The sequence below is a fragment of the Ochotona princeps genome, chromosome 20 (genome assembly GCF_030435755.1).
Source record: "Ochotona princeps isolate mOchPri1 chromosome 20, mOchPri1.hap1, whole genome shotgun sequence".
Classification (NCBI taxonomy): Eukaryota; Metazoa; Chordata; class Mammalia; order Lagomorpha; family Ochotonidae; genus Ochotona; species Ochotona princeps.
Genome location: NC_080851.1, coordinates 8,610,579 through 8,634,720, shown reverse-complemented (window position 1 = coordinate 8,634,720; position 24,142 = coordinate 8,610,579). Strand labels below are relative to the sequence as shown.

The 24,142-nt window shown below is 46.7% G+C and overlaps 1 protein-coding gene across 2 annotated transcripts in view; it reads right to left on the bottom strand.

The window, feature by feature from the left end:
- CDK14 (cyclin dependent kinase 14) overlaps positions 1–24,142 on the bottom strand; it is a 455,945-nt gene that overhangs the window by 108,042 nt on the left and 323,761 nt on the right. For both annotated transcript variants that reach the window (XM_058678236.1, XM_058678237.1), the window contains exons 11-12: positions 17,846–17,909; positions 2,162–2,210 (exon numbers count right to left, since the gene is read on the bottom strand). In XM_058678236.1, coding sequence (XP_058534219.1) covers positions 2,162–2,210; positions 17,846–17,909 — 113 coding nt within the window. The remainder of the gene's footprint in view (positions 1–2,161; positions 2,211–17,845; positions 17,910–24,142) is intronic.

Genomic DNA, 24,142 nt, shown 5'->3' with positions numbered 1-24,142 from the left:
GGAAATTAATGTCCTAATAACACTCTTAGTGATGATATTATTACTTGGTGTTTATGAATTGAAGCCTTAAGGCAACAAAAAGTAAGACTTCAATCAGCCAAGGCATGATTCTAAACAAGCCATGTTCAACAAGCCATGGCCATAATTTCAAAATCTTAGCTCAACCTTGGTCTTATGGATGTCCCTAAAATATTTAAACTGTAATCTGAGGGTAGGGCTCCATTTATTAAATGCCTCTGAGTTACTTCTGATTGCAAATCCTACAGCTCTAATGATGTATCCTTAGAAGCACTGTGAGCTGTGTGTGATTTGGATTTTCCTGCTCCTTTTAAGCAGTTCACGGGAAATGAGCACTATGAAGAAACTGCATGGATTGGAGATATTTTTTGAAACAAAATACTCATTTAAAAAAAGTATTTTGTTTAAAAGGCAGAGTGACAGAGGGAGAGACAGAGATCTTCCATCCACTGATTTATTCACAGAAATGGTCACAACAGCTGGGGTTAGGTCACGCTGAAGCCAGGAGCCAGGGACCGCAGCCAGACCTCCCTGACTGATGGAAGCAGTGTGAGCCGCCTTCTGCCCCCTCCCAGGGTGTACACGTGTTGGAAGCAGGATTAGAAGCATGGAGTAGCCGGGATTCAAACCAGACCTAAGACAGGATGCAGGCATCCTAAGGGGTGACGTCACACACCACATCCCAACATCTGGCCCTAAACCCACAAACTTGTCCTTCAATTCCACTTGCCCGTGAACTTTTAGACAGCAGGTGTTTATTAATTGTAAACAAGAGCGAGAAAGAGAGAGTGAGCCAGAGATCCTCCATCTGCAGGTCCACTCCCCACTGGCCACGACAGCCAGGTCTGGGCCAGGCCCATCCAGGCCTCCCAGGTAGGACGCAAGGGACAACAGCGCTTGGGCACAACTTTTGGGAGCCGGACTGGAAGTAGCCAGGACTTGACCTGCAATCCAATATGGGATGCTGGCATCTTTAAGGGGTGAGCTATACGCTGACCCCTCCACAAACTCTGTGATTCAACTGCCTTATCGTACTGTGGTTACTTGGTTATTTGGTCAGACAAAGCTTTTAGAGCAAATGTGAGAGAGGATACGATCACTTCATTAAGCTGCCAACTGTGCATGATTCATGTTAAGTAAAGCCAGTGAGTGTAAACACATCAGACTCCTGGGTGTAAAGAGAGGTCTTAAGGGGTCAGGGCACACACAGGATACTTCCAGGGGCAGGGGAAGCTGAGCACAGACACTTCCAGTGGCAAAGCCTGATGTCCAGCAAGTTCTCCCACACAGAAACTGACCATAAACTGCCAAAGCCGTCAAACAGACTCCTGTATAATGCAATGCCTTGATTCTGCAACTCCTCCTCATCAGGGACCCACTGCAGCTACTGACAACATTTATTGGTGGCATTTTAAATGGAACAGATTTTTGCTTTCATTCATAACTGATGGGTCCAAAATTAAACACGCCACAACTGTAAGAAGAGATATTGCAACACCAAATTCCCAGATGATTTTGTCATGACAAATGATGGTTTATATAACCCAAGTCAGCTCAGTTATCTTTTCTTAAGCTAAATGCTTCAAACATGATGCCCAGAATTCAAAAGGAGGGACTCCTTGACTTTGCTTTCTAGCTCTGGAAGCTTCCCCGGGTTGGCTTCCATAAAGCACTGCCAGATAACTTATGAGAACCAGACCTTCAGATTTGCAGAGATTTCAAAACTAATAGAAATAAGAGTATTTCAAGGGGTCAGACAAGATACTAGAAATGAAATAAATGGAGTACAAACTTGTACACTTCAAGAGATAACACTTATTTAGCTTTTCAATAAAATTTAGAGGAAAAACAGGTAAGCTGAAAAACTGTGAAAACTGTTATAAATGCCATTTTGATTAGAAAGCCAGCCCTCTATTTTTCTGATATTAAAATCTTTCTTGCCATTCAGTTGCAAGAAGACTGACCACAATGAATTTCAGGCCCTAAAATACCACAGCGCTGCCACATTGCAGTAGGAACCCAACAGCAGCTGGCACATAGTAAGGATTTCATAGTGGTCTAATGGCCACATGCATGAATTTCTAAAAATGTCAGGAATATTGAACAAGAGAGAAAGAATGAACATAAATCTGTAGAGACTTACTTATTCCATGCTTGTCTAAGGTTTTTGGAGCTGTACAGGGTGAAGCGTTCTGAAATAAAAAAGAAAAACAATAGACAATATTTGTATCAGATGTATACACTGAGAGCCTGTTGAAGAAAACTCTTTACAAAACAATGACTATAGTAAGTCTTCATCTTCAGACAGGATAGTGGCAGAGTAAAACGGAATTTTCACGCTTTAAATAATGAGGCCTCTTACCTATTTTGTCTTTTCTCTAGGATATTTTGTAATCTGGTTTCCTAGTTTTGTCTTTGAATCATTATTTTTAAAATTAGGTTTGGGGAAAAAAAAACCCAGTGCAAAATACAAACCTTAAAACTTTCAGCAGACTTTCAGAAGAATATTGGCACATCTACCAAGAGCTGTTTTTTTTCTATGAAGATTTCGCTCACCCAATAATGTTGGAGCGCCTTTCTTCAAATGTGCAGCATTTACACATGCTCAAGGCAAGGTGTGTTTTATAGTGCACATTTGTGTTTGTAATGGATAATTTTTACTAGCTCTTAAATTCAAAATAAATGTTTTATCAAGTAAAATAACAAAATAATACAGAATAGATTTCAGCGATCTTTGAATCCTGATAACATATCAATTGTTGATGCCCTGGCACGTCTCTTTCCACACATAGGCTAATGTCTATTTTTTTTCACACTGTGTGACATTTAATTAAGGGCAAAGTCCTTTCCAAAAATGTCACTGAGAGTCAACTTCATCCACTGCCGTGTTTTGGATATGGGTCTCTTGGTACTCCCTCCAGCACTCGGGGAGATCAATCCATGGTTTGCTGCTTTTTCCAACTAAGAAAATGTTGTTGCCAAAGTCTTTGGGATCTCTCACGTGACGCGCACGGGAAGGGCCAGGACGCCTCCGCTGACTATCACACCAGCACTTTCCATGTTGTCACCACACAGAGGTTACCACGCACAGCCTGATGAAGCCGACAACCTGCTGGCTTCCCAATCTGTCTTGAACAACAGTTTTCACCTTGACAAGGACAGCGGGGTAGCGTATGGTTCCAGCATCATGGGAAGCCACGGAAGTACTCCTTCTGTGTCAGCAAAGATCTTTCTCAGTTTGTGCAACCTGGATTTGAACTTGCCTCTTGTAATATGATGAACAGCTAAGTGACTCTTGGCATCAAAGACAGAAAGTGTCTCTGGTCTTGTGGATCCTGATGAGCTCCCGGAGGCAGCCTGGCGGGGCCCATCATAAGGGCTCTGGCTTCGACCTTAAGCAACACAAGCAGCAGCCTTTCCTCTCTACCTACTGCCACGGCATACTCGGGTTTGTTGATTTGAGCAGTGATGACAGGAAGACATCCAGGCGGTGACTAGCACTTGGACTAGCAGCAAATACACCATCGGTTTACACAGCATTCAATGCTACTGGCTTCCACAACTCTTGCTAGAATGCCAAGAATTCTTGATACTTTGTTTGCGCATCTCTATGTAGAATATTTTGATTTCTAACATGGATTACTCAATAAATATTACTCTAAGACACTTTTGGCTTTTAGTAATACATTGCGGATAGTCCTTTAAATTAAGAAAACTCATGCTGTAATAAAATCGTGTAATATTCAGTGACAGAAATGTTACAACTTCTTCAACCTACCTGCCACCGACGGTTTCTGCTTCATTTGCCCTGACAAACAATGTTTCACTCAGTGTCCGCACACATCTATCTCTGCATATTGATGCCACCATTTCTGTCCCCTCCGCCAATACAGAAATGCTCAGCAGATGGTATGCACATTTTATATCTGAATAGATGCCAAGATACTCGCTTTCGCTTTCGCTTTGCTAGTGGCAGTGAAAAGGAGTTCGCTTTGTGCCATATACTCCCCAGAAATGCCTGCCCTTGGTGGCTATTCTTGCCATGCTTGAGAAGACATTCTGGGGTTTCTTTCCTTATGCTTTCTGGCCATCTTGCATTGTTTATTATCAATAGCTGGTACTGATTCTAATATTTAATTGTTGAGCCTTTATCGATTTGTAAAAATCTTTTGAACATGATTAAGCTGTTTTAGATGCATGAGTATGTATTTCATTCTAATTTATAAAGCACCAGTCCAAATGAAATTTTAAATTTTACCAAGTAAAACACTATTTTGTTTTTGTTTTCTTGGTTTGATTAAAGATAAAGACCCTGACATTGAGTTTATATAAACAATATTTTTGCTTTCATGTACTTTTTTAAACTAAGTTTTTATCTTCTGATTTGAAATTTTAGAAGCTAAATTTTTAAATACGTACACTGGTCCTTTTGCTTATTTAAGCACAACAGATAATTTGGGAAGGACCAGCAATAAACTGATCACGATCAATCATTCTTCGTCAAATAATTTGAAGTGACTTTACACTGTATTAAGTTCTAAAACCTGTTAGTCTGTTTCCTTTTAAGCTCATCTATGAATGCCAGTGCCATCATGTTTCGGTTAATGTGCCTTTTAGAAAAAAAAATACCTTTACCCTTACTATCCTTTTTGTAAAACCTATTGGGGTAAGGTCTTACCATTTGTTTATTGCTTATTCCTCACACAGTTGCTAGGGGGCGTCCTAATGCTGTTGCTAGAGCAGGTGAGCCTCCCAACACAACACAGACACACCACCACTGTGGGCCACAAGGTGGACCGGCCAGCTACTTTTGTTTTTTCTTTTTAAGATTTACTTATTTTTTATTGGAAAGTCAGATATACAGAGAGAAAGAGGAGAGACAGAGAGGAAGATCTTCCATCCATCGGTTCACTCCCCAAGTGGCTGCTATGGTTGGAGTTGAGCCAATCTGAAGCCAGGAGCCAGGTGCTTTTTCTGGGTCTCCCAAATGAGTGCAGGGTCCCCAAGGCTTTGAGCTATCCTCCACTGCTTTCCCAGGCCACAAGCAGGAAGTTGGATGGGAAGTAGGGCTGCTGGGATTAGAACCGGAGCCTATACGGGATCCCGGCATGTGCAACGGAAAACATTAGCTGCTAGGCTACCGCGTCAGGTCCTGGACAAGCTACTTTTAGAGAGTGGCCAGTTTTCTAGCAAAGTCTAATGAGCAGACCTGATATCCAGGCACTGGTGTGACATGGACACTTTAGGACACTTAAGTCCAAAAAGTCAGCAGAATAATGTTCTTACTCGAATCTGACTGAACTAAAATATGTATCTGATGAGAAGATTATAAAACTTCTGTGCATTAGAATACGATGTGTCTTTCCGTTTAGAACTTGCGTGTGCACACCCTTCAATAATGTAAATGCTTTCTTTTCTGTACAGATCTCATGTCTTAAGAATTTAATAATAGGCTTAATGCTGCTGAATACTGGGTGGTGTCCTGTGTCAGTGTTATCTGTCTCTGTGAATGTGGTTTTGTTGCGGCACGTTTCCTGCGTAAGAATCCGTCTAAGTAAGAACAAGAAGCCGTTCGCAAGCGCATTCAGTTTCCTCTGTCTAAGCCGGAGCTTACTCAGAGAATGACTGAGACGCTGTGCAGTGACTCATCTGTTCGTTCATCTGATCTTTTTGGAACAAATACTGTTTGGCAGCCACGGCTCTTAGGGCTGAAGCTACGAGAGGGAAGCCGAGCAGACACCTTCCTGCTCGCGGGAGGGGGCTCTCCAGGAGAGGCGCGCATGCCCTGCACGTGGGCAGGCCCAGGAGAGAGGGCAGAAGGCGGCCTTCGTGGCCTCTCAGGCTCTGCAGGAATTCTATTCTTTCCTTTTGTAAAAAAGGGACCACTCTGGCCAGGGTCTGGAGGATATACTAGAGGAGGCAAGGCTGGAAAAGATCATGGGAGTCCAGAGGAGACTCAGTGAGAGACAGGCCATCTATGGCATCGGGCAAACACAGCGGGAAGCGCTCAGAGCCTAAATGCATTTAGAGCGTAGGACAGATACAGCTCATTACTGAATTAGACTCGGGGTATGACAAGAAGCCTGGAGTCAAGGGAGGGCAATTGAACAGTTACTGATCTTCAACTTCCCATTAGTTATTGATCTTCAATTTTCAGGTTTCAAAGATGTGAAAATGTATAAACAGCTCAAATATAACAGAATAAATTAATCCTGCTGTGATGATTCAGAAGGTACTTAAAATGGAGTTCTCGCATGAGTTTCAGAGTTAAATGACTCCAACTCCAGAAGTGACTGAGAGAATATTTTAAAAGGCACAAACATTGACCAACCATATCAGAAACCATCCTTTTCCTACAACGTGTGCACCAGCTCTCCACTAATCCTGATTACAAAGACCGCTGTTCTCAGAAACAGGCAAAAATGTTATTTATTTGGCTCAAGAAGAACATTTTTTAAAAGATTTGTTTATTTTTATTTCAAAGGATGATCTACAGAGAAAAGAACAGAGAGAAAGATCTTCCATCCACTGGTGCACTCGCCAAGTGGCTGCAATAGCCGGAGCTGAGCAGATCCGAAGCTAGGAGCCAGGAGCTTCTTCCAGACCTCCCATATGGATGTAGGGTGCCAAGGCTTCGGGCCATACTCAACTGCTTTCCCAGGCCACAAGAAGGGAGCTGGATGGGAAGTGGGGCAGCCAGAACACAAACTGGCATCCATATGTGATTCCAGTGCATGCGAGGCGAGGACTTCAGCCACTAGGCTACTGTGCTAGGCCAATCTAACTTTTGAGCGTATTCTCTGCTGGACTATGTCACATAACTCAACCCGTTAGTATAGAATAGAAAATTAAGGCAAATTCTACATTTGGGGATTAACTGACAAGGAAATGGGAAGAATAGTTCCTTGTTTGATTTTTTAAAATTATCTAAAGTTTGGCATTTAAAAAAAATACCTTAAGTGCCCTTTGAAACAAATTTGATGTCCTTAACTTTATACTCTTTATACTCTTTATACTCACAAATCAGACTCACTAATTTGCTATGATTTTAGGATGAACAAAAATTCAATTACAGATAAAATTAATATAATCTTGTGTTTACAAGTAAACTATTCTTAGCAATTATCAACCGCACATAAATACTAGTTCTAAGAATTGGCTTATTTAGAGCTTTAAGATACACTGATAGAATCCCCCCAAAATACAATATGTCAATTGAAGTTATAGCTAAAAGAGACAGAATTGACAGCAAAGCATGCCATATTAGAGTTGAAAAAAAAAAGGGAAGAGCAAGGCTACGTTCTCAGCATTCCCTGCTGCCACTCGCCCTCCAGTAGCCTATTCCTGGGCCTACGCCTGTGTGTTCAGCCTGCCAAGGCCGATGAGGCACACAACACTGAACAGATCTTAGTTAAAACACATTTTTGTCTGTAAGACCAAGAAAAGACATTTAGGTAGGGTGGGGTTGAAGCAAGGAGCCAGGAGGCGAATCTGAGTCTCCCACAGTCCTGGGACCATCACTGCTGCCCCTCCCAGCATGTGCAACAGCAGGATGCTGAACACAGAAGCAGAGCCAATCACTATGGACTGTGGGCTGTGGTCATCCCAAGCCGACTCTGCACCACTAGGCCAAATGCCTGTCCCAGCTCTATGGCACAGAATACAGATGCACAATGCCACTGTGAGGACATGGGACAAATGCTAGGGGACCTCGGGTCCAGATGCTATAGACTCGAGCATCTTGCAGCAACCTCTGGGGACACACAGGGTCTGGCTGCTTGTACCCAGCACCTTGCAGGCCTTAACCAGCCAAACACATGCGTTCAATTGCAGCCATTTGTAGTATTTCTGCTATGAGAACATTTACAATTAGACTACCAGATACATTTTAAAACTACTTCCATTACATTTTAGTGTTTCTTTAAAATGAGAGCAACGTAGTTAGCCACGCATGTTTTGAAAGCAAACACTCGTTACAGATGAGTGCAATCAGCAGGGAGTGGGGGGGTCTTAATAAAACTATCAGATTCTTCAGGTATTTCCATATGAATGTTTTACACTATTCTCCTTCACTTACTGCTTTAATGTCAAGTTTCTCTTTCCAATTATGCTTAAGCCACAAGTTTGGGGAGTGTTATTGAAAGCCTTGGCTAACTCTGTGCATAACTGAGAAGTGCAATTAATTTAAACCTGCAGGCTCATGTTCACCTTGTCCTCTTATTGCAGGGGCTCTGCGGATGATGGTCACAGCACAGCGGGACGCGGGCAGCAGAGCAATCACCTGCTATGCTACGGGAGGCTAGGGACAGAGACGCAAGGGTTTCCCTCACAGCGCCATACATATGCATTATGGCTGCTAGAAATTCCACGGGCAGGGAAAACAACTGGAGAACAATGCTGTATTGCCAAGTCACCCAGCTTCAAAGAGCGAGATCTGACATGGCTTGAGGCATGATGAAAACAAGGCAACCTGCCTGAAGACAAAACCTGAACTGCCTTCCACCTTCCACGGCAGCTCCAGGCGACTCGTTCCAGGTTTTATTCTCATCTTACACACACCAGTGTCTTTCGATTTTAAAAGATAAATCTCTGTGTGTGTGTTTTTAAACTTAAGTAACAGGAAGGCAGATGAGTAAAAATTTCAACCAGCCAACCAATGAAATCTCTATGTAGAGTAAACGGACTTGGAATTCTGAACCAGCATTAGCTGCTAAAATTTGCTGATTTTGTGGGAAGGGACACACATTAAGATAGGGACAACAAAGAGATTCATTGTAGATCTCAAACTTCAGTGTCTCTTTTGCCAGCAAACTTATGATCACATAATATAAACATTTATAGAACATGCATTACTTTATTAATCAATATAAACATGTGTGTTCAAAATGTCACAGGCATTGTTAAATGTTCTGGGTAACTAACTCCTCTAAATCTTGTTTCAAATAGTCACAATTTAAATTTACAGGTATCTTGAATATTTTTAAAATATATGTTATTTATTTTAAAGGCAGAATTCCAGAGAGAGGCAAACGCACAGATTCCAACCACTGGTTCATTCCCCAAACAGCCGTAAGAGCCGGGACCGAACCAGGCCACGCCAGGAGCTAGAACTCCATCCTGCTCCCCAGGTGGGTAGCAAGACTCCAAGCACTTGGACATCTTTTGGTTGTCTCTCCAGGCACGTAAATAGTGATCTAAATTAGAAATGGAGCCACTAGGACTCGAACTAGCGCCCACAGGGACGTCAGCACTACAAGCACCCACTTACCCCCAGTGCTGGCCCCAATCCTGCGTCTTAACGAGCACATTTACTCAGCTGACAATAAAGCAGTAATGATTTAAGTAAAGAATTGTGGCTACATTAGAATGTACTCTATCATATGATGCTGGGCCCACTGCTTTTCTTGGGATTGCTTTGAAGGAGGGTTGTCTATAAGGATGAGCAATCAATACAGTCACAAAGAAATGTGGTGACTTTTTTTTTTAATAGATGTATTATCTATTGGAAAGGGAGAGTAAGAGAGAGAGAGAGGCAGAGAGAGAGATCTTTCACCTGCTGATTCCCCCCTCAAAAGGCTGCAATGACCAGGGCTGGGCTGTGCCATAGCCAGGAACTCCACCCTAGTCTCCTGCACTCTGTCAGTGCAGTACCTGGGCCAGGTACTTGCACTTCCTCCCTCTGCTTTTACAGGTACTTCAGCAGGAAGATGGATGCAAGGCAGAGCAGCGGGCGGGAGTGGGGTGGGGGAGGGACTGATGTTGGGGTAGCAAGGTGAGCTACAGCATCCTAAACACTGGTCAGTTCTGATCCAAATTCCCAGGAAAGCAGCTGAGAAGCTTGGGACCCAAACAGCAATTTAACCTTTTGTGTCACAATGCTGCCCCGATTCTGGCTACTTCTCAGCCATCCCAATTAGTTGTTTGTGTAAAGGACAATCCTCTCAAATTCTTTTGTATAAAGGGCAAATATATTCACTCATTCACACAGCTACACCATACTTCCTGATGGCCACAGGTACAGAAGTCCACAGCCAATTCTGCATCATGGGAATCGACACTAAAGAGCCCACAACAGAACAAAATTGTATTCATAAGTATTTGTGAGGATTGGACTCCAACGTATACCTACTTAAAGAAATATATTTATTTATTTTTTCTTAGAAAGGCAGATTTACAGAGGAGAGACAGAGATCTTCCAACCACTGGTTCACTCCTCAAATGGCTTCAATGGCTGAAGTTGAGCCAGAAGCATCCTCCAGATCTCCCACATAGGTGCAAGGGTCCCTGGGCTTTGGGCCATCCTCCCTGCATTCCCAGGCCGTAAACGGAACTGTTGGGAAGTGGAGCAGCCAGGACAAAGAATGGTGTCCACATGGGATGTGGCATGTGGAGGTGGAGGTGCAGGATTAGCCAGCAGAGTCAACAAGTTGGTTCTCAACATTTACCTCCTTACATTTTTAGGAAAATCAAGCCAGAAGTGAACACATCTGTTAATAATATGGTAAAGATATTTTAAAAGCTGGATTCACAGTCCTTGGAAAAGAACTAAAGCAAAAAAAATACCTACATCAGAAGAAAACACACTTTTCCAGAGAGAGGTCAGACTTGTTCTAAAATCTGGGTATGTTAAACGCCCCAATTCCTAAAGAGCATAGTGCTCGCAACAAGGTGTTTGAAAAGCAACATGTACATTGTATAACTGCAATTCCACATTTCCAGCAGTGCACTGGCCCTCGTCACATGATAGCTGAGCTCTGACAGCCCGTCTACACCATCAGACAGAGGCTTTGCTGCCGGTAACACATCCACATTGAAGACAAATGCATCATCCCGTCACCGCCATGCAGATGGGCAGCCATCATCCCTCCGTTACTGCAGGTGTCTCCAAAAGTAAGTCACCCCTGGGAGAGTCCTAAAAACAATGTGCTACCACATCCATGACGCCTTCTGACTTGCGATGGCATTTGTTTTGTTTTGAGTGGGCATACAGATGTGGGGCTCCCAGGTGGGGTGTTTAGGCTACCCACACCTTTCTCAACCTGAAAGTTATAGATTATGTATCTTTCCATAATATGTTTTTCCTGCCTTTAAGCAGTACAGTATTTATTCAAGTCTAAAGCATCTCTTCACAAATACAAACAAACCTGCCACCCTCAGCAGGTGGACTAGAAGGAAAGCTTTGGGGCCTCCTCCGCGCATACCTCATTCAAACTCCAAGGTGGGAAACAGAGTAGCAGGAGGGGGTCTCAGCTCATTCCAGAAAATCCTTGAGTTGGACAGGACATGGATAATCAGGCAGGTGGTCTTAACCACTTCGACTTGGCGATGAGTACACTGAGCCTGGAAGGGCAGATCTACCTGAGCCCATGGATGTCAGGGGCAGAGGCCACAGCTACACCTGCTCCAGTTCAACTCAAACCTCAGGCCTGTGTTCTAACGGCTGGCAAACATAACTCACTCATGATAACACCACACACAGGCACAGGGGCCACGCTTATCCACGGAAAAACTGACAGACAGACACTGGGCAAGCTGTCCATGAAACGGCTCACAGCTCAGCAGAGCCAGGACCAGACCTGCAGAGTCTCAGCCGGGACGACATGACATCTCTGGGTGTCCTGTCAGCTGAGACTCAAGGGTTTTACCTTGAAATGCACAAAGCCAAAAGTGGAATAAACAGATAAAAACCCTTTCATTACTAACAAACAAACAGGCACACACAGCCATGTCAACACAGTCTTCTCCCACCTCCCTTTCCATCTGCCTGCCAAAGGGCCTTGGCATTTGAAGTCCAGGAGAAGTATTCTAAGCAGGCACAAGAAACTGACCATCTGATGCGGGTTATTCACATACAAGAGAGGCATACAGTACATAGAAAGAAATAATTACTCAGGGAGGGTAAAACTTAAGCTATCCTAAATGACTCCTCTTGAAGCAAGAACCCATGAATTGAAATCATAAATATGCTGATGCTTTTCTGCCCCCCGACAGGCAATTTGTGACTCTTGGGCACTGGTGCACAGCAAGGACTGGGATTCTGAGAGCTTCGAGTTCCCTTCTCTTTCACAGCAAAGAAATGAGTCCCTGGGTGAGCAAGGGTAGTTGCACAGACACAGTGAATCGCCCATACACGTTAGCAACATCCACTGCCACCTCCTCCTAGCGGGCTCCCCAGGCAGGAACAAGCAAAGGGCGCAGCAGGGCTCCTGCTCTGAGCTCCCAGCAAGGTCAGGCCGCCATCCTGTTCATCAGGCCACAGTACAGCGGGTAGAGCACTGCTTTACACGTTAAATAATGTAAACCAAGAGGGGCAGCATCCCAACCCCCGTCACACACATGAGGAGTGTTCAAGAAGCTCACGGAAATGCATATTGTGAGGAAAACGCAGCAACGTGTTTCAAAAATTGTTGCACCAGGATAAATTTCTACTTAAATTCTGTCTTTACATGAACATTTTGAAGTTCCCTCATATAAGAGTTATTGTTCCATGGTTATGTATTTGTCTTAAAGGAACCCTTCAAGAGGTTGCTTAAACAACAGAAAAAAAAATCAAAAACCAAAAACCCTTGAATTTGACTCACTTGTCTGTACCTGGAGAAGCGGGAAAGCCTCTGAAGCTCATAGTAAGTTCAGAGTCAGGAGGTGTGGAAGATACAGACTTCCAGCCATACAGTTACTAGCCCTCATTCATGAGGAGAATAAATATACAACTTCAAGTCACACACATGTTAGAAAGCAGTAACAATGTATGGGCACATTTGCCACGCCACCGGAGCAGACCAACTGGATCGTTTGTTGGACTTCGGAGGGGGTGACATTTCCTTCAGTACTCTGAAAATTATCTGGGTCATTTAACCGGACTACAATAGTCCAGCATTTTAATCTTCCTGGGGGTGGATAGGGAGTGGGAACAGTGTACTTCTGTGAGGTAATATGTGCACAAGTACAAACCAAACTGTACAAAACTTCTGACAGTTGGGATCACGGATCAATTCTAAGATTTTAAAAAATAACCCTAAGTTAGGAGAACTTAATATTCCTTGAAAATGAACCTTAGTCCATGTTTTTCTGGCATTTTCCAGACATTCATCTAGCTGCTATCATTAACGATGCCCTCTAGTGAGGACAGATAGCAAGTTCCCCAAGCAGACAGGGCAAGTGGGTGCCGAACAGGTCCCTCCACGTATCTGTCTGATGGACAGGAACAGGATTATTTCAAAGTTTTGAAGGATTATCAAACTTCTTGACTATTTCTTATTTTTGATTTTGTATTACTAGCCACATTATGTTTTATTTCAAATCAAGTAGCTGATGGGTCGTGGACCCATGGGGAAGTTCTCGTCCAAGTCCGTGGCATCACTAACTGGCGTGAGACTAATTCCCCGAGTCAGCAGCTGCACGGATCAATCCTCCTGAGCCCAGGGCTGCTGGCAGAGACGACCAGTCAAGGGCAGTTCACACTTGAGATGCTGCCTCTGAAATAGGTCCGTGACTTTTCGCTGCCAGTGAGTCCTTCTGAAAAGTGAAACATCGATTTCCTCTCTGCCCCAAACCCTCCAGTGATTCCTCTCACACTTCAAATACAACCCCAGCTGCTTAGGCAGGCCTGCTAAGGACCTATTCCTCGAAATTGGCTCTCGCTGCTTCCCCCCCGCACCCCGGGCCTCCGTCTCCGGCCACTCTCGGAACTTGTAATTTGTCTGACTCCCTCTCCAGCAGGCAAGCTCCCGAGGAAGGCATTGGTCGGCTTGTTCATAAGGCTATCTCCCGTGCGTGGCATTGCCTGGCACCCAGTGAACACTCAGGAAGAGCCCTGCCCTTGAGCAGATTAAAGTGGCTGCTGCCGATTGAAAAATGGACTCTCAACTTCTGTGTTCATGTTCATGGTGGCTTGCAACACCTGCTCCCTACCAGAATGGCTGCCACTAGAGAGCAAAGGTGGTCTTCCCTTCTGGTCATCCACGCTTTTCTTCCTCTGTTCCATAAAACCCACCTAGCTCATAAATGCACCGTGTGCCTGGGGTGATAATTATTTGTGAAAGGAGGTCAGGGTAAAGGTGGGTGCAGAGGGCTCTGAATGCTCTGCACTTCACACCCGGCAGTCTCACTGGGGGTTTTAGCAATGCAGCCTGAGAGGAGAATGGGAAACACAATCCTTCCTGAAGGCTATTCCTACAACCAATGCAAGGTTGTATCTCTGCATAGTTAGATAGAATCTATGATCGTTATAGCTGGTATCAATCAAGCAGTATCGGGGCAGGTGCTTTGCGCAGTGGCTATGACATTGCCTGGGACAACAGCATCCCCCATGACTGGTCTCAGCTCCCCTTCTGGTTCCAGTTTCTGGCAATGTGCACTCTGGGAGGCTTGGGGGAACTGGATGAAGCTCCTGGCTCCTGGCTTCAGCCAGGCACACCTCTGGGAGCTCTCTGACACCTCTGCTTCGAACTCCACAGTGCCTTCCTCCCTGGACTTCTGGAACAAGCTCCTTATCACCTGATGATCTACACAGTTTATTCACTGCGACACACCAGGGCTGACTTCCTCTAGGACATGTGACAGAGCTCGCTCACTGCCCGTCTGAGAGAGAACTCTGGCATTCTGTTGAGTGCAATATCCCCACACGAACAAATGGTGTTCAATAAACACTGCTGAATTCAGAAGCTGATCTAATTTATTACATAAAACTCAATATAAAAATAAGTAGGTTTCAAAATAGCTACTGGATAATTAGTTTTGAATATGCTAAAACCAAGAGTCAGCTTTTTAGACCCTGGATCACAACTATAATTCATTTTAAAGCTGCTTTTTCTTTCACAGAACACATACTGGAATTGGTGCGCATACATTTAGATATAGTAGATATTACACCGAAGGTTTTCTTGAAGCAAAATGAATTCACTTCGGCAAGTCAAGAGAGACGTGCAATTGAGGATTACTTTTAAGCTTGCAAGAAAATTTAAAAGGTCATTTAAAAAATATCAGAAAAGTGAAAGCTTTTCACAGGTAAAGGGATAATTTCGCTAGAATTAAAAAAATCCTAGAAATTGACAAGAAAAGGATACAGAATCTTACACACACACAAACACACGAGCGGAAGAGAAACTTTTCACGGAAAAACACAGGCAAGGAATCATGAAACACACAAAACATCTCATCCTCATCATAATAAAAAAAAAGGATCCGCTGTGATGGCTCAATTGTCTAATCCTCCTCTTGCTGGCCCTGGGATCTCATTTGGGCACTGGGTTCATTTCCCGGCTGCTCCACTTCCCATCCAGTTCCCTGCGTGTGGCATGGGAAAGCATCAGAGGATGGCCCAAAGCCTTGGCACCCTGCACCTGCTTGGGAAAATCCGGAAGCAGCTCCTGGCTCTTGGTTGGATCGGCGCAGCTCCGGCCAGTGCAGGTATTTGGAGAGTGAACCAACAGATGGAAGATCTTTGCTGTCTCTCCTTCTCTCTGTAAATCTGCCTTTCCAATAAAAAATAAACCTTAAAAAAAAAAAAGGAGACCGAGATTCCTTCTGTGATGTAACTGATCAGCAATCTCCAAGCTCTGGCCACGCACTGCGGAGGGGCGGAGCAGCGGAGCAGCTTGCTGCTGTCGCTTCTGGTGACAGAGCAGTGGGCATCAACCCCTCAGACAAGGAAGCGCTCCAAATGACGTCTGCGCCCCCAGATTCTGTAACCCTACTTCTCCTGACCGATCTGCCAGATGTGCCTGCTGCCACTGCCAAGCGATGTGTATGTGAAGGCCAAGGGTCTTCTTTCCACTAACATTTCTAATCAGTAAACGCTGGAAACAACCCAGACATCCCTTGCTAGGGTGCAGATGAAATCCACACCACGGCACATGCAGCACCAAGAGACGAGAGTGAAGCCACGTTAGCCTCGTGTACAAGCCAACACAAGTACACACCACCCACGGGATGCATTCACGGGGAGGACCAGACGCTGACTTGTGTTCAGCAAGGGAAAAAAAATAAAAATTTACACTCATAATTTCTTACATTTACAGGAAGGCAAGAAAGACAAGACGTAACAGACTGGGGCCCTGTGGAGGGGGAACAGGGTCACCGAAGGCGAGGGGAGAGTCTGCACTATGCCTCTTTCCCATCACTTCAATTTTTGGACCATTTCAATGTATTCTCTACTATAAAATCGCACAAAATCTGTCCTCCTGCCCCAGACAGTTCCCTGAGGTGCAGATTCCTCTTCTGTGTGTGTGGCCACCTCAAGGGTAGCTTAGACATCCAACACACTTCAGAGCGGCAGACATTCGTGGAACACCAAATGTGTACTGTCACAGTCCCTGGTCACACGAGCTTTACTGTCTCTTAGCTTATGAACTACACTACAGCAGTTTCCAGAACACATTTAGTAAAGGCTTCCATATGTCAGCGATAAAGGTTATGTTCTAGTCACATTAAAACCAACAAATCACACCATGTGGTCGTGGAACAGAAACTTGGCAAGCCGTCACTGTTTTAATTGTTCCTTTCTGCATGTACCTTTTCAAATTCTCCTGTACCATTTCACTAGGATATAAAATGGGGAAGCGATCTTTCTCGAAAAGCTCCCAACTGAAACAGGTGTAAGAGCTGTGCTGTCATTCACACGCCACTGGGGACAAGTAGATCCAGAAGGGGCCTCCTGTTCTCCATCACAAAGGAAGAACAGGAACTCCTCCTAAGTTGTGAAGTTCCCCTAGCCTTTCAGAACACAGAAATCATTTAGAATTTGCCGTAAAAGCACCAAGAGTCTTTGGAGTAGCTGAAGAACATAAAAGAATTCTCAGCACACTACACACTCTCCCAAGGAAAATATTAAAAGTAAAAATAGTTTCCCAACCCCGTCATTCTTTAGAATCGATAATTTATTCCTGATGCCCCCCACTTCCCACCAAAGAAGGGCGGAGGACAAAAAGAACATCCTTGGCTCCCTTTAACAGAAATTATTCATAGCTCTCATCCCTGTTGGATAAAGGGCTAATAACCCTTGCATAAAATTGCTTTCAGTAATTGCATGGTGGGTCTGCATTTTATAAACTGGGTTTTGTAACTGAGAAACAAATTTTTAAAAAGCAACCAAGAAGAGAATAACTTTATAAAACAATTCAATCCTCTCATTTTATTTATTTAATGTTTCAATTCCTAGTCTTCCTTCCTTTAGAAACCGGTCATGTCTGAAATTTTAAGTGTATTTATGGAACAGAGTTTCATGACTGCCACCTGCTGGTGAGAGGGAAAGTGACAACCTATTTATAAAGTACTCCATTTTCTCTCAGATTTCCCATTTAGGGATTCTTGGGAGGCTAGAATTCTATCACTGAACCACCAAAGCACCCAGCCGATTTAGGGTTTCGTCTATTTGACATTCAGAAGCACTGGACACTATACAAATGCCAACTGATTAAACATATTAACAGTTTCGTATAATAAATCAAAATGTGGTATTTCTTTTTTTTTTTTTTTTTCACAATTTGAAACTTCTTAGTGCGCTGTCGCCACTGGAGTACATCCATTTGACATTCAGCTTGACTGATGCGGATTCCAGGTTAACCGATGAGGAAATTAAATTCCTGCATGACGTAGCAATCAAAGTTTGTGTGGTGACAATCTCTCAGAGGGACGCCATCCAGCCCTCCTTTACAGACAAGCGGGGTGTGAAAACAAAAGGGGGTACTGCGTGTGTGGATGGAGAAAGTACTCAGTGGCGAAAGCAGCCAGAATTTTCCGAGGCCACTTGTGCCTGGAGTGGAAGCATTTGTGTATCCGCCCTTTGCATACAGGAAGCGCTTGGGCACTTGCAGTCCTTGAAACGTACCTGGCTTAAAATGCGGCAGAGAGTGAACTCCGGGCCACGTGTCCTCATTTGGTGTGCCAAGGACCTGGTGGAGAGCAGGAAACGGTAGAAACAGATGCGTTATTTCTGCAGCACTCAACACTCGAGTGTGGACAACAGCTCAACGTATGTTATGAAACTCTGGAATTGCTTTTTTTCCTTCTTTTTTCCATTATCGTGTGCCAAGGATTTTATTTCAGCACAAACAGGCCCGACGAAGGAGCCACCCAAGATGAATCACTGTGTCCCACAGCGGAACGTGATGAGACAAGTTAAATCTGCTATATTTTGTCAAGTCCAAATTGAACAGGCCAGCTAAGAAACCACAAACTTGTTGCCTTCACAGAGCTAATACCGTGTGGACGTGTGCGTCCCCTGTGACAAGCCTTGTCCTTCACCCCAGCATCGCACGTAGCATCACTCCCCAGTCCCGAGGACGCCGCCACTGCACCCCCACACCTTACGCCTCGCTGCAAGGAAGCACGATGCCCAGGTGGGCATGCTCCGCTTCTCTCACTGAGCTACAGTCGCTCCTTAGGCGACTTTCAGCCAAAAGGCTGTGCCTCTCTCCCTTTCAACACTTCCGCCTCCGTTACCCTTCTAGGCTTCTATCACTCCACAGTGTGATCTGGAGGACAGCCCAGCTTGCACTGAACGGCGCACAATCCGTCAGACTCGCCAGGCCCGTGGCACTGCTCTCACGCCTAACGATCATGAGAACGGCCGACTGCAAGAGGTGGGAGCCCATGCGCTGAACACATCCTCCATGCTCCCTCCCATCCAGTCATGTAACCTTGGGCGAGAAACGGCCTCCCCACGCCTCAGCCTCCTCGCTTGTACCGTGGGCAGGCACCACGGCGCTGACCCCACTGCATGGACGCAGGAGCAGAAGCCAGAGGCCGGCAGGGAAGGAGGACGCGCGGGCACAGGGTAAGGAGACAAAGCCTACACACATACATCCTGAGAGCCAGCAGGTGCTGCCTGGCAAAAGGCAACACCGAGCCCTGACTACCGATGCACCAGGGGACAGGCCGTGGTGCCAACAGGGGGCACACACAGTGGTGCTCCACCCACCACTTCCTACTCAAGGGAATGATGGGTAGATGTATGTCCTTATGCTCTGCACTGAGACGCTGAGTCAGGAATCTGCAAATCAGGCAATACATCGATTTCTATTACAGCCAAACTGGTTAATCGTACAAGAACTTGTTGATACTAACATTAATTGGTGGATGGACAAAAGAGGGTCACACTCTGATGGGCCGGCTAGCGCGAGGGAAGGGGACAGGGCGGGGAGGTTGGAAGAGTTGTCCAAGGGGAAGAGAAAGGCCTTGTGTCAGACGTGGACAACCTTGCTAACAGTGTCCGTGCTAAGGGTGCCGCCCTCTTCCTTTTCGGTCACCCCAGGGTTCTTTCGAGAGGAGAGGATCAAGGACCTGGACAGCACGCACAGCTCCACTTGTCCCTGTGAGTTCTGCAGGAAAGACAAAGGGATTCCACAGAAACAAACGCTAGCAAGCAGAGCGAGATTTCAGCTCACGGGCACCTTCCGAACACAGCCAACTGGCCACTGCAAAGCAGAACCTTGGGCAGTGCTGCAAACGATGAAAAGCTTTGTGGGAGCCCCGTTCCCCTGTTCCTTGTAACAGCATGACTGTTCACCCAGCTGCCTCTGGTGCCGCCAGTTTATGTGAGCAAAACCTTGTGCTCAGCATTGTCCCCACCCATCCCCAGTGCCGGGTTCAGGGGCACCAGGCTCTGGTCAGCTGTCCGGAAAAACAAGCAAGACTTGCTTCCATCACAGAGATGTCTACTGAGCATCATTGGCTTCCCCGCCTGCGACCCTGCACCACTGGCACAGAGAACGGCCTTGGGGCCTGACCCACCCCCTCCCTGTGTGCCATTCACTTGGTTGACAGTTACATCCTCATGAAATGGACAAGGACAGGAAGCGGACTCTGCCTTGACATGTGGAGGCCCAATGAGGCAGGTGACCTGGGCCAGTGTTGAGTTGCACTCTCTGCCCGAGTGTTCTCTGGGAGGTGTGGGTGCCAAGAGAAAGCCAGGAAGAGGAGGGGTTGCACAGCAGAGGAGATCCCACGGCCCAGCAAGGAAGTAGGCGGCGGGGAGGGTGGCGGCTGAGGACTGGGTGTGAGGAAGGGTCTCCCAGTTCCACACGTGACAGCACTGCCTGCACCCTGTGCCTTCCCATCCTTCCTGCAAAGGTGTCCTCCTCTTAACACCCGCCTGACATACCCAGCGTGCCTCTCCCTCTCCCTCCAGGCGTGGCTCAGGAGTCATTGTTTCCTCAAAGACTCTTGGATTCTCTGCTCCCCCGTGATCTCCGTGTGCCTTACGTGAGTTTCTATTACCACGGCCTGTGAGTCCCCTGCCTTCCCACTGGACCACGGACCTCAGACGGGACAACACGCTGGGCACTGCTGGACCCGTGGGGTCTACCACATGCCTGACAGCAGAAACATACTTTCTAGCTGTGGACTGACTAGCTGAACGCATGAATGACTCAGTGAAGGCACTGAGGCACGATGTCTCTGGATCACACAGTGAGACTCACTGGGCAAGACAGTAAACTGAATTACGGGATGGAAGCTTAGGCCAGATTCTGCACCCAGGAGACAAAATTTCCCTGTTTCAGGTTTTCTCAAACTGTGGACTACTGGAGCCTTTCAGGTGAGAGGCACATTTACTGCGGCCTAGCCCGTCCTCACATCTCCCATGAAGAACACAGAAGTGTTGGCCAGAAGAGGCGGCCGACCACAGAGGGTCAGAGACAGGTAACCCATCGGAGGGTCGCACACGTGGTCAAGACGCACATGGTTTGGAGAAACCTCTGGTTGAGTTCAACCCGTGTGGATATATGGACAATGTACAACATGGCTAAAAGAGAATAACAAAATTATTAGCTGAAGTAAGAAGTGCAAGAGACGAAGCAGGGGTACGGGCTGCAGGCAGGAGCTTAGTTTTGGGCCACGTGGACAACAGAGAAGTCTTCGGGTCAAGGTGACGGATGTGAGGGGTACCTGCACATTCAGACATGGAGCTCTGAGGGTCGCCTCAGAGAGGGACACTTAGAGCTCCCCACGTGTATTGGTGATGGACAGCACATGCCCAAGTGGGAGGCTCCCAGCGGCCTCTCGCCCTTACGCTCCTGCACACCCCAGCCAGATGAGGCTTCTTGCACAATGCGCTGTTAAAACAAGGAAAGGACATGAGGTCCACACTCCTGGTCCTGCTGGCGTCAACCCATTCCTCCAGGTTTGCCTATACACACTGACACACGTAACACGGTCCTGCCCATCACAGCCTCCCTGTGGGCAGAGGATGCCAAGAACAGGGACGTTTGTGGAAGTATCCACAAGTAAGAAAAGAGAACTCTAGACTTCTGGAGTCCAGCACTCAGGAACCAGTGTCATCAGCAAAGATTCCCCCCGTCTCCCAAACCACAAGGAGTTGTACCAATCCTCACTTTTTCACATAGACCACAGGCTGCTGAATGCGAGCCCAGGTGGGTGGGCGGGCCTGTCCCTTAGCAATGCCTGTGCTTTGAGCAGAAGCAGGACAACTGAAGGCACTCCTGTCCAGGGAACTAAAGTCTGCAGCGAGGAGTTCCGGTCTCTTGGATGTAGAAACCATGGGGCTCGCGAGGTGGGAAAGGCGGGGTTCTCATTTCTCATGCCACCCCAGGGGCTTGGATGAATTTAAGCACACTGAGCTGTGAAACCTCAGGGAATGGGGACAAGCCAAGTAACTGCAGACTTTAAATTCATTAATCAATACCATGAAAGAGTGACAGAGAACGGGGTGCAGGGGTGAGCCAGGGAGATCTCCCAGTCATTGGCTCACTCCCTCCAAAACCTGTAGTAGCTGAAGCCAGGAGCCAGAAGTAACACCAGATTCTCCTATGTGGGTGGCAAGAACCCAAATAATTGGGGCAGCACCCCCTGCCTTTCCGGGCACATGAGCAGGAAGTCAGATGAGAGAGGGAGGAGCCAGAACTCAAACCATGATGGCAGTTTTGAACTGAAACTGTGAGCATTCAATCTGTGCCCACCCTGAAACAGTGACAGCCTCACAGCTGCACTACTTTCAATTCTACACCATTTTTGGGGGGGGGTGTCCCAATGAGAAACCCTAAGAGAAACTCATACAGTTTTGCAGAGCTGAGCCAACACACACCCAGCTCTAGAACAGATGACACTGAGTTCCTAGAAGAGCCAGAGGGAACCCAGACCTTCCCAGCCCTCCACCCTGCTCCTGCACGCTCCGCCAAGCGAAACGGGCCGAAGCCACGTGGAACCTAGCTGTCCGCGCCAGCACAGTGAATGTGCCAAGGCCAGGCGGAAGATCAGCAGCTAACGTTTCAAAGCCTCATGGATGTCAGTGAGAAGGAAACATAAGTGGAAAACACAGAGGAAAAGGCAGAGCCAGCTTGAAAGGACAGAAGGTGCTAACGGGGAAAGCTGGAGGCAGGAAGCCGAGCAGAGCGAAAGACGGGAGAGGAACAAAGGAAGCAGAACCCAGCACGGACACCTGCAAAGACGCACATCTTCCCTGTCCGCCTGCGTCTGTTTCTTGCCCATGTCTGCAGGCACAGGCCGTCTCTAAAAGCAGCGAGGAGGGTGGTGGTCTCCGGGTGGGACCCAGGTGGAAGAGGCCGTCGGCTGTCACTGCAGATCTGTACGTGCTACCTGCTCCCATGACAAACCCACACACGCTGTGACATCCACACATCCTCCAGTTACACATTCCTGTCCATGGCAGAAGTAGAAATGTCCTGGGTGTTTAGGGCATGGCCAGCCCAGCCAGCCCCTTCCCAGGTGTGGAAGACAAAAAGATCAAAAAGGGAGAGCCTGACATGGACTGGCTTGGTCTAGAGAGGGACAAGCATGAGATGCAGTCAGGGAAGTGAGGCTACTCCCGGGGGTATGAGAAGTCCAATGGGAGACGAGGAAGAGGTGCAGGGACAGAGGAACTGAGCCGTGGGGGTACCAGCAAGCAGTAGGGGTACCAGCGAGCTGTGGGGGTACCAGTGAGCTGTAGGGGTACCAGAGAGCTGTAGGGGTACCAGCGAGCAGTAGGGGTACCAGCGAGCTGTAGGGGTACCAGAGAGCTGTAGGGGTACCAGAGAGCTGTAGGAGTACCAGAGAGCTGTAGGGGTACCAACGAGCCCTCCACAATCAGCAGGTGCTTGTTCAGGCAGCATGCGAGCAGGACACTCCATGCAGAGGTACAGGCTGCGCGCAGGGGTAGAGGGACGTGAGAGCCAATGCTCTTAAGCTACCGCTGTCCTCTGGCTGGGAACTGCACTTGAGGGAGGCTCTACTTTTGAAGCTCATCTGGGCCGTGTGTGTGTAGAGTGCTAACCGACTCCTCTATGTGGAATTCCTCTCTCAAGGCCCAGCTCTGCACTTCCATCCTGTATGAGGAAGAGTACGGGAGAGGAGATGAAGATTGGCAGGCAGCCATGTGCAGCAGACGCGGAGGAAAAGCAAGGGCTTTCAGGTTTCAGCGCTGTATGTGAGGGTCAGGGACGGGGAGAGACATCTGTACATCATTCAACTCCTGGACAGGCGGTGGAAGAGGCGGAGCTCACAGCTCAGAGCTTGCTAGAAAGGTGACCAAGCAGGCCAGGGCAAGAGACCTCACCTGACACACAGGAACCCCCTGGGGGCTCCTCAGGCCTTGGGGGAAGGGGGTCATTTACAGGACTCCTTCTTCTATAACACTCTCCAGAAAGGCAACTCACAGAACATTAATAGGGAATCACAGAGGGTCAATAACCACTGCAGGGAGAAGACAAAAATAACCAGGAAAAAGCATGTGTGGCAACAGGGTAGAACTCCAACAGGGTGTCTCCATGGGACAGGGAAGGGAGACGATTAATGCCAACGTAGTTCCCCTGTTCCATGTGCAAGTGCTTCTTTATGTTCTGTGCTAGCATAAAAGGACAAGTGATCTTCACTGAAGATTCAGTCTTACCATTTCTTAGCAGCAAGCATCAGAGTAAAGACCCCACAACTGACAGAATATGTAGGGGTCACAGTTGATCTCAAGTCCATGCCCTTTAAGGCATGGGTGCAGTATTCTCTTATTCCCAGTGGCCTGGGGTATTAACCAATAGGGTAATGAAGTTCGACACACATCAGGTGCCACTGAATACTATTTAATGAACAAAACAAAGCACTTTCTTCCAGAACTGAAATTGTCACCATATAATGTCAGAGTTTAGTCCACAGCATCTCGCTGTTGGATGCTTTA